General features: G+C 30.9%; 1 protein-coding gene across 3 annotated transcripts in view; it reads right to left on the bottom strand.

The window, feature by feature from the left end:
* Positions 1 to 21,014, bottom strand: part of LOC149410552 (fasciclin-3-like) — a 503,655-nt gene that overhangs the window by 12,703 nt on the left and 469,938 nt on the right. For 2 of the 3 annotated variants that reach the window (XM_089648200.1, XM_089648201.1), the window contains exons 10-11: positions 18,084 to 18,197; positions 4,382 to 4,427 (exon numbers count right to left, since the gene is read on the bottom strand). In XM_089648200.1, coding sequence (XP_089504326.1) covers positions 4,382 to 4,427; positions 18,084 to 18,197 — 160 coding nt within the window. Of the gene's footprint in view, positions 1 to 4,381; positions 4,428 to 9,333; positions 10,383 to 18,083; positions 18,198 to 21,014 lie in introns of those variants that run through there. The other variant, XM_089648202.1, reaches the window with a different exon arrangement.

Genomic DNA, 21,014 nt, shown 5'->3' with positions numbered 1-21,014 from the left:
TCGAAAGAACTGAGTTTTTAAACTGACAAAACTATTTCTTCATATTCATATTGAGTATGGCGCAAATAAATAATTTGTATTGATATTCTAAAGCATAACTTGCAAAAAGCATATTTTAATAAAATAATTAAATTACCACTATCTATGAATGTGTAGATTATAACGAACGTCGCATTTAATCTTAAGGTTTGTTTTGGTCCATTGTAAAAAAGATATGTTATATATGGTTGGAAATATAATGTTATTCTGTTGTTTTGTAGTTTTGTTGTAATTGAATGTTTCATGTTACATTGTGAATTATTGTATATAGTTTTATGAAATGTTTCAGGTTGAAGGAAATGGGGACAGGAAAGAAAAAAAGAGGAAGTTTTGGAAGTACCTTGGTCTATGAGTATGTTGTTTTAATTTTTACAAACAATAAGTTATTTTTAGAGAATTTCAATTATTTTGAATAAATTGTAAACGCAAAAAGGCATATGATTTGTAAAACAGTTTTATTTTATAAATACGTAATTCTAAAATATTTTCAAAAGTTCACTTTTATTTTTGTCCACATACTTAACTAAATTTGCTAGTGTAAATTTCAGTATATAAATTAAATAATTGATTGAAATATAAATAGAAATTTGAATACTTTATATTACAAAATAATAATCGGTAGTGGCACTCTTTGAAAGAATTGTCCCCAATTTTGAAGAAATATTTGGAATTTTCAGAGCATTGTCTCCAATTTTGAAAGAATTGTCCCCAATTTTGAGAGAAAGGTCATCAATTTTGAGTGAAGTTTTACAGTGGTAAAATACCAAACATTTGGAATCTTTGGTTTGAAAAAAGAAAGAAGGTTAGGTGTGTACTTAAAAATTGCGTACCAAAGGGTTTTTGTACGGCACGTGACAGAAGCCTTACAAAGAAGCAGACGATGTGTATCAATCATGTAACCAGGATTTTAGATGCTTTTGGCAGGTTAAAAAAGACTATGATTGGTTTTACGGGGGTTTACTACCTAATGTTGTATAAATATACTTCTTATAATATGAAATAATTAAAAAATTACCTAATTTAAAACAATATATAATTCTTTTGTTGATTAGATATAATTGTCTAGAAATTATAAGCGGGTAAGATTTTGTACAAACACAATTTCATTCATATTGAAACAGTTTACTGTTATACAATAAGATATAAATATCGATAAAGATAATTAAAAAATTATTCATAATAAAAATAAATTGAATAGATAGGTAATTATATTAGTGTGTTCCATTTGGTATTAGTTTTATTAGTAATTTTAATTTGTTAATTCACACAAGTTATTTTGAACATTTGAATCTTAGGTCAACGGTGAAAATTATTTAAGTCAAAATTATATTAAAATACTATTTGTAAATAACTCAACTCACTATTCTTATTATAAACAGTAATAATAATGACTAATTTTGGTAAAAGGCGTTGTGTTATTACACAAAAACAAATGCGCAACACAGTTTAGAATAAGTTTTTTTTTCATGTTTTAAATACACGTTTCCTCAGAAACATAGATTCTTAAGCTATGTTCTGAAGAATACGCGTACATTGTACAGTCATTGAAAGTATTTAAATATTTAAAACAACCATAAAGAGGCCTTATGAAAAATTGTAGAATAATGACTTTGACCAAAATGCTGTTGAATTGTTACAGGTTTAAAAACCTTTGCTTTGTTCACTAAATCATGGTGATTAATCAATGATTTTGGCATGACGCTAGCATCCAAAATATAAAATCAACATTTGGTCAATCAATTTGGGTACAACAGGAATTATGCCAAAATGTGGCAAGTACTTTATTTGACTAGTTTTTAGATATCAAAACATGGCAAGAAGATTTTGATTTGTCTAAACTGGGCAGTTTATTTGGCAGTGATTGGCAGGTAAGATATTTGGCTGTGATTTTGAGTGTTAAAAACAGAAGTAATATTGAGCAGTTAATAAAAAATCAGTAAGCAGAACAATCAAACATGAGAAGACTTTTGATTTGTTAAAATCGGGCAATGATTTTGTGCATTCAAAACATGGCAAATAATTTTGAGCAGTAGGTGAAAAATAAATATTTTCTCTCAATAGATGTCAGTGCTATAGCTAGTTCTGACCCTCCTCCCGGGGCCATAGTCTACACCTCTCTCCTCTACGTTCATACTATCATCGCTATCTATGCCAACCGAGGGCGGGCCCTGGTTGATGTTGGCGTCAGTTGGGACAATGGTGGGTGGCAACCCTGGGGCGAGGCGGAGCAATCCCTTGCTGGTGGCGTCCCTGAAATGCAAGCAATGGAAATCCCCCGGTTTATCATGCAGCATGCACTATTCTAGGTTATGTACATTTATATTATATATATATATATATACATATACAAGTTATGTTACAGTGTTTGTTGGACCCTTTATTCGCTATGAAAATGTAAATCATTTATGTTTATTCAGTAGTTGTCTGTTCCAAAGAACTATAAACATCTACAAAGTAGTACATCAATGCCTATAAAGGTATTCCATAGTCACGATGTTGCAAGTCTTCTCTGCTCAGGAATTATATTGTATTCAACCGATTGTATTGGTTGAATACAATGTTTAAAAGCAAGCTTAAGTAAATGACTGCTTTTCTAAGCATATATAATAACAAATTCACCTTAAGGTTAAACGCAACGCTCGTTGTATTCTACGTGTTCACAGATGGCGTTAATTAATTAATTTTGTTTAAATACGCTTTTGCAAGGTATTGCTTTACAATATTAAGACAAATCATTTGTTTGCGCCCGTATATACGCAATATGAATATGAATCAATAGTTTTGTTCGTTTAAAGACTTAATTCTTTCGAGAAAGGCACACAAATACAATATTTTACCGATGATTCAATCCAATATTGTATTTGTATGCCTTTCTCGATAGAATTGAGTTTTTATATGGACAAAACTATTTATTCATATTCATATTGCGTATATGAGGGCGCAAACAAATAATTTGTCTTAATACTGTAAAGCAATACCTTGCAAAAGCGTATTTAAACAAAATTAATTAATTAACGCCATCTGTGAACACGTAGAATACAACGAGCGTTGCGTTTAACCTTAATAAACTTTGTGGAATATTTAATTACTTAAATGCATAAGTTCTTAGTGATTTTAACCAATTTTAAAAAATACTTTAGAAATTGTTTACAAAATACACTAATAATACATAATATGTTCTCCGGCATTGTTTAATCCCAATTTTCTCGCAGATGGTCGATTCCATTCCTGAAGAAACTCCTTGGTACGGAGGAGAATAAACAGTGAGTTATTTGTTGAATAGAGGTAGGAAAAAATTGAAATCTTATTTGAACCCGCAACCTTTAGATTCGTAGTCGAGAGCATTACCCCTCATCCACGGAGGCTGTCAAATAAATTATATATATTTGGAAGCGTTATATCAGTTATCATCGTTATCACTATCAGTTGGACTGTTGCACCCATTAACGTCTGTTTCTCTTGTCTATGGTTGCACCTGTCCAAAGGCTGTCGTAAGTGGCTATATGTTAATTCTTTTCCCATTTGACTCTCGCTAACTGAGATGATAAGAGAGTTTAAGCGCCCCTGAGGTGATATCTCACAAAAGCGGCGCTATACAAATTATCCAATAATAAATAAATAAGATAGACCGCCAAACAACCCTGTCTTGGCACACGACTTGATACATTCATGCATCGGTTATACATACCCTATTCTGACTCTTGACATGACTCGACTCAAGTATTTGATTCACCCGATCGTGCCGTGTCTTCCTAAGCATCCACGTTTTCTTCTACCATACACATTTGCGACATACTTAACGTGACCTTACGTCGCATTTTGAACGGGACTGAGTGAAAAAAAATTAGGTTAGTGTAAAACAATCCCAGGATTGAGCTTTTTAATAGCCACTTTTGTAATGTTACCAATCAAATGGCGTTGTTCCCATAAATGACCTTTGAAGCTAACAAAAGGATATGCCGGATAAATAAGTTTTTTTGCAATGGAATTTTTTCACAAACTAAGACAAAATCAGTTAAAAAACTAACAATACATAAAGCACTGTTGCCTTGTTAGTCAAAAACGCTAAAAACTAATGCATCAGTTATCAAAGAGAACATAAATATAGGGTCCACAATTTTATTAGTGAAAAATAAAATCACACAAAGAAAAAAACCAAAATATTCCATACCTGTCATATCTAAGTAATATAATTAAATTTATAAATGTTATTTATGAAAAGCATAATATGAATGAAAAATAATTTATCAAATATACTTACAAAAGTGGATTTAATATGTTTGTGAATTTTTTATGTACAAATATGAATCGTGTAATGTTTTAGAGTGAAAATTAGACTTACGTTTCACCGGCGTTTCTCGATTTGGACGATTTCTTCGTAATTCCATCTGAAAATTATTAAGAAAATAAAAATAACACTTGCATAAAATATTTAATTTCAGGCACAGGCACTGATTTCTTCCCATTGTGATTTACTTTATTGCATATTTAATCCAAAATTGGTACTCTAAAAATAATGTTATTCTTCTTAATTGCAAATTCACTCGGTGATATAATTTTAATTAGATGAAAATAAAATGCTTAGAGTACACCACCATTTAAGCAAAATAATCGACATGTTTCGAAACCAATGAATTTCTTTGTCAGGAAAAACCATGAAAATATGATTTACTCTTATGGATAAAAGTATGTATGCTGTTATTCTGTTTATTTAATTGTATTGTGTGTGCTAACCTAACCTATCCTATTGTTACTAATAGTTGCATTCTGGTTATAAAAACCATAACTTATCAAGATTTTTGGTGATCATCAAAAAGTAAAGTTGTGCTCGTAAATAATTTATGATGGCCGCTTCATACAATTACTTCAAATGATCGCAATTTGATAATATTAGTAATGTGACCACAGTCATAAGCGGTTTGGTGAACAACAAAAAAATGCTGTTTCCTGGACACTTAGGTTTAGATTTGTCAAACTCCATCAAATCGACGATCAGTGCCATTTTGAATTTTTGACATTTACTGTTCCTGTTAAAAGCCTATATTTATTTTGATGAAATTGTTATTAGTTGTCAAGGATAACGGTAATTTTTGATTCAGGATTTGGATGTCATAAAATTTTATGCCATTTTAAACACCAGCCATTTATTTTTCAAATTGATGCAGACATATATTATTCTTTACCAAACACAAAAAAAATTACTTTCGGGTTATTGACCGTTTGATTTATAAACGGTTTGAGTTGGGGTTTTGTACAAGAATATATAAACTTATATTACGTGTAAAACAAGTCAATGAAAGACACTTTGAGTTGGGGTTTTGTACAAGAATATATAAACTTATATTACGTGTAAAACAAGTCAATGAAAGACACTTTGAGTTGGGGTTTTGTACAAGAATATATAAACTTATATTACGTGTAAAACAAGTCAATGAAAGACACTTTGAGTTGGGGTTTTGTACAAGAATATATAAACTTATATTACGTGTAAAACAAGTCAATGAAAGACACTTTGAGTTGGGGTTTTGTACAAGAATATATAAACTTATATTACGTGTAAAACAAGTCAATGAAAGACACTTTGAGTTGGGGTTTTGTACAAGAATATATAAACTTATATTACGTGTAAAACAAGTCAATGAAAGACACTTTGAGTTGGGGTTTTGTACAAGAATATATAAACTTATATTACGTGTAAAACAAGTCAATGAAAGACACTTTGAGTTGGGGTTTTGTACAAGAATATATAAACTTATATTACGTGTAAAACAAGTCAATGAAAGACACTTTGAGTTGGGGTTTTGTACAAGAATATATAAACTTATATTACGTGTAAAACAAGTCAATGAAAGACACTTTGAGTTGGGGTTTTGAACAAAAATATATAAACTTATATTACGTGTAAAACAAGTCAAATGAAAGACACTTTTATTGATGACACAGTTTATTTATAATTTGATTTTCATAATAATGGGTATTTATAAAGTTTGAACGCCAAAATAGTGTTATTAAAAAAATGTGTGCGAACAACGCAATAAATGGAATCTTTAATTATATTTAACATAATATAACAACCATTCCATATGTCAATCCTAACCTAACCTAACATTAACATAACCTAGAAATTAGATGGCAGTTTGATCAAGTTTACATACATTTACATTCGAAAGGTTACTCCAGATGTGGATGAGATTTTTTAATAGTAGTAGTTGTCGTATATAACATTTTGTTGAATGTTTATACCTAACAATGAAAAAATAAATCAAAATTTTATTAAATATTCACAAAATTACGAAGTTCAAAAGATTGAAACATTTTTACAAATCAATGATAAATGCACAATTTCTGTAACAGACTCGAAAGTTATTAATTTGTAGGGAGGTACCTATAAAAAATTATGTGTTTGACAGATTATGTCTTACGACATTACAGGTGAAATTACCTATGAAAAATCTTGTGTTTGACAGATTATGACTTACGACATTACACCAATGTAAGTTTCGTCAGAATGATAAAATGTAGGAATACAAACCACGAGCTTGAGAGATCAATATGGGGGTTTTGTCAGAATATGTATGCACATCATGAGCTCCACTTATCAATGTAAATTTTGTCAGAACATTTATGCAAACCATGAGAGCTTGACATATCAATATGTGAGTTTTGTTGGAATATGTATGCGAACAATGAGCTTGAAATATCAATATGTGAGTTTTGTCAGAATATTTGTGCACATCCATGAGCTTGCCAAATGCGTAAGTTTTGTCAGAATATTTATGCACATTATTGTCAGATCAATAATATGTAAGTTTTGTTGCAATATCATGCAAACAATGGGCTTGACAAATTATTATGTGAGCTTTGTCACCATTTGTACGCACATAATGAGCTTGTCAAATCAATGTGTAAGTTTTTTCAGAATATGTAAGCAAATGATGAGCTCGACATATAAAAAAAGAGTTTTGTCAAAACATATATGCAAACCTTGAGTTTGACACATCAATATGTATGTTTTGTCAAAATATGCATGATACACATCATGAGCTTGTCAGATCAATAAAATATGTAATATTTGTCAGAATACATTTGACAAATCACACAAGAGCAACACATAAACACTTACTTATTATAAAATCACAAAAAAATATCATAATGTTGTGCAACAAAAACGACAACAAGTCATTTAATTGTAAAAAAATATATAAGCAAAATAAGTTTTCTGTGAAAATAATGTGTGTTTTACCCTTTGATTGTGTACTTAAAACAAAACAAAATTATGTTTAAAAACTATTTGAAATTCCATAAATCTTTATACAAATTAAAAATTGACATTAATTTTACTTTGCGCACCAACGCAATTTGAAAATAAAGTATGTTCACCAAACGATAATTAATCCAAAATAATGTATCTAGATTTAAAAAAAAAACATTACGATATTATAATATTACATACAGACTTAAGCACTGAAAAGGTTAAATGCATTTTTGAAGTGAAACTTCTTTAGGCGCGTAATGGATTTTCGGGGACGGAGTAAAACCGAGTCAGGATCGACACGAAAATGCGGGTACCCCCACCACCGCTCACCGTTCACTGTCCCTCTCTCACCATATGCGCTTGTTGAGGTGGGGGAGCCGCTCACGAACGTTCTCTCTCTTCTCTTCTTTCCTCTCTCTCAGACACCAGCGAACTGCGCCACGCCAAGCATCAGCTGCTTGGTTAGTATACTGCGTCGTGAGTGTAATACGAGTGAAATACGTAATTGATTGTGGTTCATACGGTTTGGTACAGAATTTCAGTGTTAAAAATGAGTAGTGACGAGATAGAGGTGATGAACACATCATTGTCATTGTAATTTCTTTGTAATTTTTAATTGTAATATTGTTATTTATGTAATATTGTATACTTGTGAATAAATTGAAAATTTTTGGAACTATACATTAATCGAACGTCATTCATCTATAAGAAAATATTAGAAAAAGCAAATCCATGCTTCGTCGTTGAATTATTTAACCTCTAATTTTCAAACTAACCTAAGAGAGAAAATAGAGATGATGAAATGAAAATAGAGAGAGAGGAATACTAGAAGTTTCACTTCTGTCTTGCGTAGGCTTGACACACCCACTTTTTTTTTTCTATGCGTTTTAACCTTCTGAGCGCCGCACTGTAAATCACTGTATAACTACTAACATGACAGATATTAATTATATTTATTTACTTTTATTTGATAATATCATCAGGCTTATATTTTAAATTTAATTTTAAATTTATAAAATTTCAATATAAGTCAATATTACGATGGCTAACGGGAATAAATTCAATTTTATTTATATATTTATAAAAACATTTATATTTTATTTTACACATAAATAGCGTTACATATAGTTGCTAAAAATGACAAATAAAAAGAAAAACACCTATGTCACACGGAAATAATACATTAAATTTAAATGGATACCTGGTTAAATATGTACTAAAAAAGATATATTGAAAAAAGGTTGCTTGGAAAATTAAAAAAAAAAATAAATTAAAAGATGAGAAATTACAAATTTTCAACGAATGAATGAAATAAGCACTTTGTTTTTAACCATTCTTTTTTTTAATTTTCTCATCATCCGGATTCTCTTGGATCTTCTCTTCATCGGGGTAAAAAATTTATAAACTGTTTTAAACTTTTACACTGAAAAAGCTTGAGCCAAGCGAAACCGGTTGGCGAATAAATTAAAATTAATTAGTGGTTAGAAACAAAGTGTCTGTTTCATTCAATAACACGTCAAACCACAAAGGGACTGCTTTCTATGAAAATATGATTAATGGGAATTATTCAACTATATTCGGTAAAAGTTGTTAAAAATTTAATGTATATTGTTATAAAAAGTTGGCAGTGGAAACACTATGACAGATTTGGCAATGTTGGAAGAAGAGATTTTTTATTTTGTGAAATTCATTTTTTTAAATACCTATACCTAATAATATATGTGTTTCCTATGAAATTTAAAAAAAAATGATTATTAATTTTCTGTACTATGCATGACATTTTTTTTGTTTATTTAAAGATGAGATTCCAAAAAAATATCATTAATTTGTCATCAAAAGAACAATTAAAACACATTTTAATAAATTGTTTTGATCATAAATCAAATTGTCAGATCAAAAATTATTTTCGAGATTCAATGAAGAGTTACTTATAATAATCATTCTATAATCTTAAATATTTATTAATGATAATTCATTTTGACAATATTGTTTTGTACATAATTAAATAAATGATAAATCACCTTAAGTACTGTGTTAATACATTCAAATAAATACCAATTATTCAGGAATCAAAAACTAATATGAAAATTGTTATGATTAAATTATAAAAATTACGACATTTTTAAACGATTGTTATTTTGAGGTAATTAATAAATTATGAATTTAAAATTAAATGTTTTAAAAATTCCCCCTTTAAAATCAATAAAAAAAATTATATGAAGTTGGAGATAATTTTATAAGCCTACTTAAATTAAATAAAAATTATAAGAATGAGTTTCCGATAATATTATTTAAGAAAAACAATACTATTCCTAATGGAACTTTTAATATTTTACTTACAGTAAAATGCCATAAAGTCGGTTTCAATAAATTAACCAACGCAAAGAATTTTGATGACATAATAATAACTTATCGTATGATAAACAAAAAATAGGTGAATTCATACATAATTTACTGAAAATATCCAGAAATTAAAGGTAAATTGCCATTGAAATATTAAAAACAATTAATGCATTTACTATTGAATAACACAAATTTATTATAAATTACAGTATTTTTACCATTTGTTTACAGTAAATTACATATATTTATCTAAAAATTACAATTGGGTCCAGTTCGGAATATATTTTTACGCAGCGTATTAAAAAATTGGCGTTTTCCAAGTATCCCTTATCTTATCTGAGGATAATTTTACATAACAATAATCAAATTATTATTATTAAATGCTGAAAATTCCATAAATGTTTTCAGAACCAGACCAAATAGTAACAAGCAGACAGTCGCTCATATCAGATTGTTTATATATGTAGTTGTTTATTCTTCCATAACTGTTAGAGCACTTAGACGGGCTTGTCAGGCTTGTTGCCGTTGCTGTTGGCATTACTCGTCATGCAAACGGTTCACTGTTAGAGCACTTAAACGGGCGTGTCGGGTTTGTTGCCCTTGACATCCTGCGACTTGCCATTGCCGTTGGCGTACTCGTCGTGCGAGTGGTTCACAGCACCCACAGAACCGTGCTCCATCTTCTCATTGGGGAAGGGGGCCTCCGAGTCCCCCGCGTCCGGGATGTCTGTGCGTAGGACGCCACCTGCAAGCAGTCAAGAACTAACCTTATAGACCCAGATTTAGAAATTTTCAAAAAAAATGGCTTGAAAATTTTTCGGGAGTTTTTGCATCATTAGACATTATTTTTCATTACACATATACATTTGTTAACCTTCCCTTGCCAACAGGGGTAACCTTAATCTCTGGTGGTACCATCCTCCATTAAATAGCTCTGATTTTGTATTTTTTACTTTATTTAGCCGATGCTAAATTTTCGCCATGTGCTAACTGATTCTATTTTAGTAACAACTTACTTGTTTTTTTGCAAAATGATGTTTTGTCAATATATTTATAAAAACAGTGTAAAATTACCATTTCCTCAGAATAGCTAAGTTATATTCAGAGAAATGATTTTTAATAGTATCCTTAAGGTTATGCTGGCATTCAAGAGGTTAAGGACACTATTGAAAAATCATTTCTCTTATGGGAAAATTAACATTGGAAATTTTTATCTTTTTCACTCCTACCATCATGTAGAATCACCACCCGATACCCCCTGACACCCTGTATAATTAGCTATTTTGGGGAAATAACTTGTGGTAGATTGTAAACTATTTTTTATAAATATATAAACACATTGTCTTGTAAGAAGGAAACACAACACTGCATAATAACCCAAAAATTAATCACCGTAAGATTATTATGTTTTGTATTTTCAAATTAAAAGAAAATTTTAAATAGAGTAAAGCAATTCCCATTATTCTACATTCACAAATCTGTTTGACTCATAGAAAGTGTATCATGATGTGGTTAAAAAGTGGATAAGTTGCCATCACACATTATAAATGTGTACAAGTTGCCATCACACATAAATCTCAATCATGATGTGGTTAGAAAGTGGCTAAGTTGCCATCACAAGGTATACAAAGTAATTAAAGAGATTATGAGAACCTTGCGGACATTTTTGTATGTTAAGGTTAAACGCAACGCTCGTTGTATTCTACGTGTTCACAGATGGCGTTAATTAATTAATTTTGTTTAAATACGCTTTTGCAAGGTATTGCTTTACAATATTAAGACAAATCATTTGTTTGCGCCCGTATATACGCAATATGAATATGAATCAATAGTTTTGTTCGTTTAAAGACTTAATTCTTTCGAGAAAGGCACACAAATACAATATTTTACCGATGATTCAATCCAATATTGTATTTGTTTGCCTTTCTCGATAGAATTGAGTTTTTATATGGACAAAACTATTTATTCATATTCATATTGCGTATATGAGGGCGCAAACAAATAATTTGTCTTAATACTGTAAAGCAATACCTTGCAAAAGCGTATTTAAACAAAATTAATTAATTAACGCCATCTGTGAACACGTAGAATACAACGAGCGTTGCGTTTAACCTTAAGTAATTTGCAGTTTAATGGGAATCAACCCATAAAAAAAAATCTCATTTACACTACTGTAGGTTGTAACTTCCAAAAAAATCCTGGGTTCAATCTCCGTACTATTAATGGCTACAGATAATGGATGGAAAGGTACTTATTTATATTTTATGATGTCAACATTTCTGGAATAATCATGCGTAATTTGATTGCAAGTTGAAAGGCATAGCGACAGAAAGACAGGCTGATAGATTTCTAATACAATACATGGATAATATATAGTTCTAATAATTCATGCTAAGTCAAAATACTATTTTATCTAATGTTAGTTTCAATGGGTTCAGGGAATGTTTTTATGATTAATTATTTTATAAAATATCTTTAATCAGATAATTTTTTACTCTTTTAGAGATTTATCATCGTGTCCATGTTGACTCCAGATGTAAATGGGGCATATATAAGTTGGATTTAAACTTTAACCAACAAAATGCTTTTAAATTTCAAATTAATATATTAAAATTAATGTGTAGTTATAGACATCCAAATTCATAGACGAGCGAATCAGAAATCCAACTTGCGCTGGGCGTAGAAGGCGACGTGACTGTTTGACTTTCGGTGAATTGTCAATAAATGAATCTGACAGTACAAAGGCAACTCGCATTGTAATATCACCATTCGGTCCTCGAAAATAAAATATGCTGACAAATTACTAGACCTTTTTACGATGGTGCGCAAATTGCTGACTTTGTAAAAAACTTAACCAAAATTAACTTGTTTCCAAAATTTTATATTTTGTTACACTGTTTAGTTAGACACTTTTACAAATGTGTTAATTAGCCACTTCACTCAAGTTTAGCGCCGCTACGTCAGGCGATTCGTTTAAGAAGGAACATTCGGATCTTGTGCTGAAAAGTCCCACAATGGACAGCACTGCAAACCTTTGCTTTACTGTAGCGAACTTTACTTTTCTGCGCATGGTCTGGTTATTTCAACGTGTGCTCTCTCAGTGCCAAAAATATGGTCACGTGGCTTGCCTGCACCTCGTCGAAATGATACCCAGATTTCATGTTGGGGCAAGTCTATTAATTTTAATGTCTATGTGTGTAGCATAACTTCGAAATCAATTTGAGTTAAGTTTTAAAATGATAATATAGAATAGATCGACAGATTTTGTAAATGTTTTGTCAATATCACGTAAGAAATATGTAAAAAAAAGTTATTTGTTAGGTAAGCTATAAATTTGAAAATCATAAATATTTATTTGAAAAAAATATAAATATTTTCAGCTGAAATATATGAAAATAATCAAGTTCTAAAAGTATTATTGTTAAATAAAGTGAAACTTGCTTTAAATATTATTGTATGTTTTATAATTATTATGTTGACCAGAAATAATTTTTAAAGGATAACCTAAAATAAATTATTTTAGGAAAAAAAATTTTTGCAAGTTGTGCTTTAAAATATTAAGATATATGCATAAATAGTTTGGTCCATATACAAACTCAATTCTGTATACAATTATGGGACCAAACTATTTTTTCATATTCATCTCAATTTTTTAAATCATAACTTGTAAAAAGTGTTTTTCCTAAAATAATTAAATTATCGCCATCTATCAACAGGCAGATTATGACATAAGTTACATTTACTCTTAATTGAAACAGAAGTAACATGAACAGGTTGATTGGTAATTGATGCGAAATATTGAAGGACATAAAACATATAAAAATATGTAAATGTATGAGAAAAAAGGTTCATGTGAAATTAATATCAATTCTTAAACATTTCACCATCTTCTCGAAGGATTACCTATTCTACTAATTCAAGTCCTTCTATTTTCTAATGCTGGTAAATCAATAACTAATAAGAACTGATACTACAAATTCACAGAATATTAATCTCGTAATAATGCTAAGAAATGTTCACGTTTATTACATACTAGCTGTACCCCGTTACGCGTTGCTACGGCTCAGTCTGTCTGTGCAGATAGAGAAACAATATCGCGTGTTACTTTTACGTCCAACAGATGGCACTGTCTTAAAAAAACATGTTTGTCCAACAGATGGAGCTGTTTTTCACATAAAGCATGTTTGTCCAACAGATGCCGCTGTTTTTCACATAAAGCATGTTTGTCCAACAGATGGCACTGTTTTTCAAAAAAGAATGTTTGTCCAACAGATGGCGCTGTTTTTCAAAAAAAGCATTTTTGTCCAACAGATGGCGCTGTTTTTCACAAAAAGCATTTTTGTCCAACAGATGGAGCTGTTTTTCACATAAAGCATGTTTGTCCAACAGATGGCGCTGTTTTTCAAAAAAAGCATTTTTGTCCAACAGATGGAGCTGTTTTTCACATAAAGCATGTTTGTCCAACAGATGGCGCTGTTTTTCAAAAAAAGCATTTTTGTCCAACAGATGGAGCTGTTTTTCACATAAAGCATGTTTGTCCAACAGATGGCGCTGTTTTTCAAAAAAGAATGTTTGTCCAACAGATGGCGCTGTTTTTCACAAAAATCATGTTTTGACCTGTCACTGGTGACATCTATATAATATAGGTATATAAAAACACACGCGTATTCGAATGCAACATTGTGTCAAAATTTCAAAGCAATCGGTGAAGAACTTTTGGAGATTTAAGATTTTGAATAAAAAACATATTCATTTTTATTTATATAGAAGATAGTTATTTCGCATCAAGTACCTACCTGTTAGCACATATTTTTTAAGAACCTAATGGAAAAATAACATAACACATATTTATAGCTAAGCATTCCAATAAAAATAATGTCTGATGATGCCAGGGAAAGTATTGGGTCTACAGGGAATATTTAGTTAGTTCTCGAGAGCTCGCAACACATGTCATCAAAATACACAAATAATGGAGAGAATGCAATGAGATAATGATAATAATAAATGTCCTAAATACATATTTAATAAAAGCTGTATAAAATCCTTCAATTCTTTGACATTCATGCACATTTAATGGTAAGTTCATGCACTCACATAGTAAAAAATGTCATAACTAAAAAACAAATATTTATTCAAAAATTTGCTTTCTCGCTTTCCCGGTGATAGATTTAATTTCATTAAAAATTTAAATTTGAATCTGATTAAAGACCTTGAAATGGACTTCACAAATTGAAGTCATATTGACGAACGTAACATACGTTAAAATCTACACGTTCATATATGGCATTAATTTAATTATTTTATGAAAATATAGTTTTGCTAGTTATGCTTTAAAATATTAAGATGGATTATTTGTTTGCGCCCGTGCTTACTCAATATGAATATGAATAAATAGTTTTGTGCGTGTAAAACTCAATTCTTTCAAGACAGGCATACTAATAGAATATTGTATCGGTGATTCAATTCAATATCTTATTTGTATGCCTTTATTGAAAGAATTGAGTTTGCATTCGGACAAAATAATATTTTAAAGCAAAACTGACAAAAAGGATTGGAAAATTACTTTTTAGGCACTGATTTCACAATAATCTTTTGAATAAGTGACATTAATATATTCCCCAATAAAAAAAATCACATATTTTTATTTTTTTATATGAATACTGCACAAAAGTTCCAACTGTTCCCAACCATCTGGAGCCAGTGAGACTATGGCATCCCCAATTGGGGTATGTTGTGAGACTGCAGCTAGTGGGGAGGGGAAAAATTTGGGGAAGAGAAAGGTGAGGGATTACCTGGCTATTCAGATCTGGTCAACGAACATGGCGATACTGAGAGTATCTTTCACTCTGGAACATGCCGCAAGTATACTGAATATTGTTTTAAATGATCTTCTTGCATTTTAGCAGCATATGTCCCACAACCCCCTCTTTATGATCGAACAAACAAGAGCAAAAAATGGGGTTGTTTGTGACCCAAAAGTATGACGATTCTCCGCTTAGCTTTCATATATATGAAGAACTGTGTTCCACCAATATTACGAAATTCAGAAGGGATGGCGATATACAATGTCAGGTTAGTGTAAGAGAGACAGAGCGCGTGCTAAATGGGCTAGAACAAAAATTTAATTTCTAAGTCAGTGGCGACATTGCTCCATTTCAATTCAAAGCTAAATGGAAAGCATTTCTAGTGTTCTTCTTTACTCTATGGATAGCTAGAAAAATATTTAGAATTTAGGAAATTTCTCTTCAAAGTTTAATAAAATTATGCATTCCAATCTATATTAAACATAGTAAGAATACCTAAAAGGTTTAAGCATCGAAAAATACAGATTTTTTAAAATTTACCACACAAGCAACATGAACACATATTTTAAAGGGTATGACAATGCTGCAAGATGCAAATAAATATTTTTACTAACATTAATCTACTTAAGACAGACCTGCATTCTACAGTATTGAAAATAACACAGCAAAGTTCAAAATATAAAAAAAATATATATTAATCATTACCCACTGTAGAATTCAAACTCAATATTCTCAAAAATCTATCGATAATGATCATTCTATTAATTTTATAAAATAATTAATCCTATTTTGGTTTTAAACTTACTCAGACACAAAAAAATTATAATTATGCGAATACATACAGTCAAGCAAATATTATTTTCATACAAAGCATTTGAGAAAAAGCTAAGAATATTAAGCATTTCAAAAGATTGTTTTATTAGTAGAATAATAATGAATTAATGAAGTAATTAACCTATTGTTAAAAAAAAAAAACTATAACATGTACTCAATATCAATGGCGATAGATTGTCATTTTTAAACATGATAATACAACGATAACTGAATAATAACATAATGCACATTTAACTAAGACAATTTAACAAGATAAATTTTATGAAGTGAAAAAAATAAAGAATACTATAATCTTCCATATATTTTTTTTAATAATAAACGTTACTTAAATATTGTAATAAATGTTACATAAACATTGTTTAATTGTCTTAGGTTAGATAAATAAGGCATTCAAAATAAGGGCAAATTCAGCAAAAAATACAATTATTCATCCATCCAGTTTTATATGGCAAATAATTCGGCAAACATTTTGTACTAGCAGCGAACTAATAATAATCTTTACAATAAAGCAGAAAATCTGTTTACATGAAACACCAGAAACTAATTTCCAACATGAGAGTTATGATCTTTGAAAAGAGGAAGTTGGTAAGACTATTAACAGGACAGTGCCACCCAAGGAGACAAATGCAGCTGCTGGGAGTGGGAAGCACCAATAGCTGTAGAAGCGTGAAGAGGATGAAGATACATTCATGGTACCAGTGTCTTGATGGGAAGAAGCCTCAGATTGCTGGGAAGCCACATTATTGTATCAGAAGACAAATACCAAATACATCACAACCCAGGATATCTAATGCGGTTGATCCATAATACCCTATATCGATACAATATAGACTACATCCGTCATCTATGGTCAGTTTGCAATATTTGCGAGCACGGTCAACACATGAAGCCAACAGCAGGTAGACAAAAGCCACTGCTTTTAGCGCGGTCAGATAAGCTGTAAATATATATGTACAACTTTTTGAATAACGTCATTCATCATTACTGGCTTATTAATGAACGGAGATGAACTAAACTAACTACTTAGAATTGAAAAAAGTGGTATACGTAATCAATTGAATCCAATCAAGTTGGAGAAATGAAGCTGTTTAATTATAACTTGTGATAGTTGAAGACCTCATTAGCGAATTAACTCTCTTTCTAGTATCAAAAAGTATATGCAGACTGCAAATCTATATTAAAGTGTTAGTATTTCAATTCCACATTGTCAATTTATTTGTATTTTTACATAGCCGTTTGACGTTTAGTAATGTCAATCGATAGAATGAATGATGAAAACAATGAATGTCATGACAGATCTATCAGTAATGACATCGTAAAACGATTTCTTAACTATTTCTTGTCAATATCGGTTGGTGCTCAGGATATCGATATAGATTGCTGAAAGTTAAGCCTATCGATCGAATATTGTTAAGTTATCGATTTTTAGCATGCTAAAACCACTGGTGAACTTAGTAAAAAGGGACTGGGCTGCTGTCAAAGAAATTAGTTGAAGCATGAGAGCCCTAAGTGCTTACAAGAGCTACATCCTCTCTCTATCAATAAGAATAGTAAAAACAAGTTTAAAAATATGTAGAATTTGCATTATTATTATTATTATTATCATTATTGAGCAGGCAGCATTATGCTGATGCGCTCATATCTGATTTCACAACAAGTTTGACAGTAATGAATAGACTTATTGAATATCATATAATTAGCGTGCAACACAAGATCAATACATTTTTGGTCTAACTTACGAAAGGATGTGGCAAGTATTTTTTGCTGAATTAAAATACATTAAACATTTAATAGATAATTTGACTTACCCCCAAAGCACCACCTGTTGGTGGCCTTGGCAAAGATGATCAGGAAGATGAGGACTAAGATGATCAGGATTCCCACCACAATGCCGATGATGGAACCAACGGACAGGTCCACTCCTGGAGGAACAAAATGTATTAGAAACAAAGTAGGGACCAATCAATGACCTTTAATGATTATTATGTTTTTTGGTAAACTAATGTTTTTAAGACAAGATTTTTTTATGCATAGCACAAAGGGTAACAATTATTTTACAAGCAATAATTGTTCGCCTGAAACACTCATCCACATTGAAAAATCTCCACCTCTTTTCAGGTGAAAAAATGTAACAAGCAGTAATTGTTGAATGAAACACTAGTATATATTGAATAATTTCGCGGGTAAGAGATAAGCCGCCATAGCTCAGTGATCAGAGCTGTCGACCGGAAATCGAAGGGACACGGGTTCGAGTCCCGTTGGCGTCATGTATCTTTTATCAGGAGATTTTTCAATGTGGATGAGTGTTTCAGGCGAACAATTATTGCTTGTAAAATAATTGTTACCCTTTGTGCTATGCATAAAAAAATCTTGTCTTAAAAACATTAGTTTACCAAAAAACATAATAATTAATATTTGACAAGTTCAAGTATTTCACCTAAAAATGTAGACAATTTGTCTCGACGCCATCTAATGAGAGAGTTAGCACTTACAATGCCTTTCTCATATAAAATAAAGTTGGTTGTTTTCAGGTGAAAAAATGTAACAAGCAGTAATTTTTGAATGAAACACTAGTATATATTGAATAATTTCGCGGGTAAGAGATAAGCCGCCATAGCTCAGTGGTCAGAGCTGTCGACCGGAAATCGAAGGGACACGGGTTCGAGTCCCGTTGGCGTCATGTATCTTTTATCAGGAGATTTTTCAATGTGGATGAGTGTTTCAGGCGAACAATTATTGCTTGTAAAATAATTGTTAACCTTTAATGATAACGGTAATACTTGAATTATCACAAATTATTTAAAATTTTGAGATAATATGGGCAAATATAATAGAATATGCATACTTTATTTATCAATGTATGGAGAACATACATAAAATACGTCATACAGTAAAAGAGAGAAGGGAAAATAGATGTTAAGGTAACCGGGCCACTCAGGATATTGGTAATTCAACACACTTTTGAAAAGTGATGAAAAAAAACTAGTTAAATAGGTTACATTGGGTTAGGTTTATAGACCAGTATTTTTTCATCATTTTTAACTGTTGACAGGCCAAGATGTCAAACAAAACGTCTGTAACCAAGAAGGTCTACCGACGACTTATGGGCTTTTAAACTATAGAAATCCCAATTATTCAGTCAATTATTAATGTTAACTTATGTATTTGTGCAGGAATACGTAAAATACTAAAATGATATGTCAAGTATTTAAGCTAATATAAGGAGGATAGTAATTTTGGGTACTACAAGGTTTTCCAATAAGAGGTGTAATTTTTATATTCAATCGTAAAAGATCAATGGTTTCGTTGCTTGTGTGGCACGGAGCGCCGTCTTGTTGAACGTAAACGTTGTCCAAGTCAATACCATCCAATTTCGGCAATAAAAAAATCATTAATCATCTCTCGATAGCGCAATCCATTCACCGTAACTGTTGCTCCAGCCCCATTTTCTAAAAAGTAAGGTCCAATGACTCCGCCGGACCATAAACGCCACCAAACACTCAAGATGATTTGCATTTGATTCACTCAAGTGAATTTTAATAATTTCAATGCGTTGTTGAAGCGTGTATCGTTCCATTTTATTGATGACGTAGTTTTTACTTGTCAAATGTCAAAAAATGACAGCTTCAAAAGTAACATCTACTGAAATAGCGGGCTATTCAAAATAACACCTCTTATTGGAAAACCCTGTATATACTCCCCCACTTGGCTGCGGGATAATAACTTATCACTTTTAGAAAGTGTGTTGAATGGCCCCTGTCCTGAGTTGTCATGGAACCACCATATGCCACACAGATATAGTCCAGCTGCTAATGGCAACGGAAAGTAACCGATTTGGGTAGAAACTGACACTGTCACTTCAGCACACACAAGTACTTGTGTTGTTGTTGGAAGTGGAAAGCACCAATGAAGAGGAGGAAGAAGCGCTGCTTCATCTATAGTGCCATTGCACTGCTTTGATGAATCGAAAGCTCTGAAATCTGGGAAGCCAAAGGGTGGAACCAGGTGATTTCATCAAACATCCAGTGATAACCCTGGTGAACTTTACTTAAGGGACTAGTTTCTTTCAAATAAATGAGATAAAACATGGGAGAATTAAGTTTTCATGGATTTAATGGAATTTCCTAGCAGTGTTAAGGACGAGTCGTTTCACAGAATTTGAATAATTAATCAAATTTTAAAGTTAAAATTCAAGTTCTGTGAAAATTTTTACAACTTTTACAAAACTTGTACATTAAAATTTAAATATGATTATTGTTCAAATTCTGTGAAACGACTGCCCCTAAGAAATAGACAAGAATCATGCTAGAAAACAAATTGTCATACGGAATTATCACTGTCAATTCTACGGCAATATAAATTATTATTATAATAATTTATCTCGTAAGCTACTTAACGGCAAACAAATAAAATTTTCGAGCAACAATCATAATTTTACAATAAAATAATTTAGCTTGAAATACCTATAAAATCTATAAACGTTTTAACATCAGCAAAATATTCATTTTCAAAACGTAAACAAGAGATAAAATGAGCTACTTTTCTATTAAATTACCATTTTTAAGATCAATTCTGCAAAAACTATGACAATCATTATTAACTGAAATGAAAAAAATGTTTACATGAAGGTTTAGAAAACATGCAGAAATGCCCTAAAATAATTCAATAGGATACATAATACATAACAAAATTATTGCTAAGAATTTCTTATCAATTTACCAGCATACCAAAAAAAAATA

Source organism: Hesperophylax consimilis, chromosome 27, assembly GCF_061612785.1.
Source record: "Hesperophylax consimilis isolate HC1 chromosome 27, BYU_Hcon_1.0, whole genome shotgun sequence".
Classification (NCBI taxonomy): Eukaryota; Metazoa; Arthropoda; class Insecta; order Trichoptera; family Limnephilidae; genus Hesperophylax; species Hesperophylax consimilis.
This window is presented reverse-complemented; position numbering and strand designations above follow the sequence as displayed.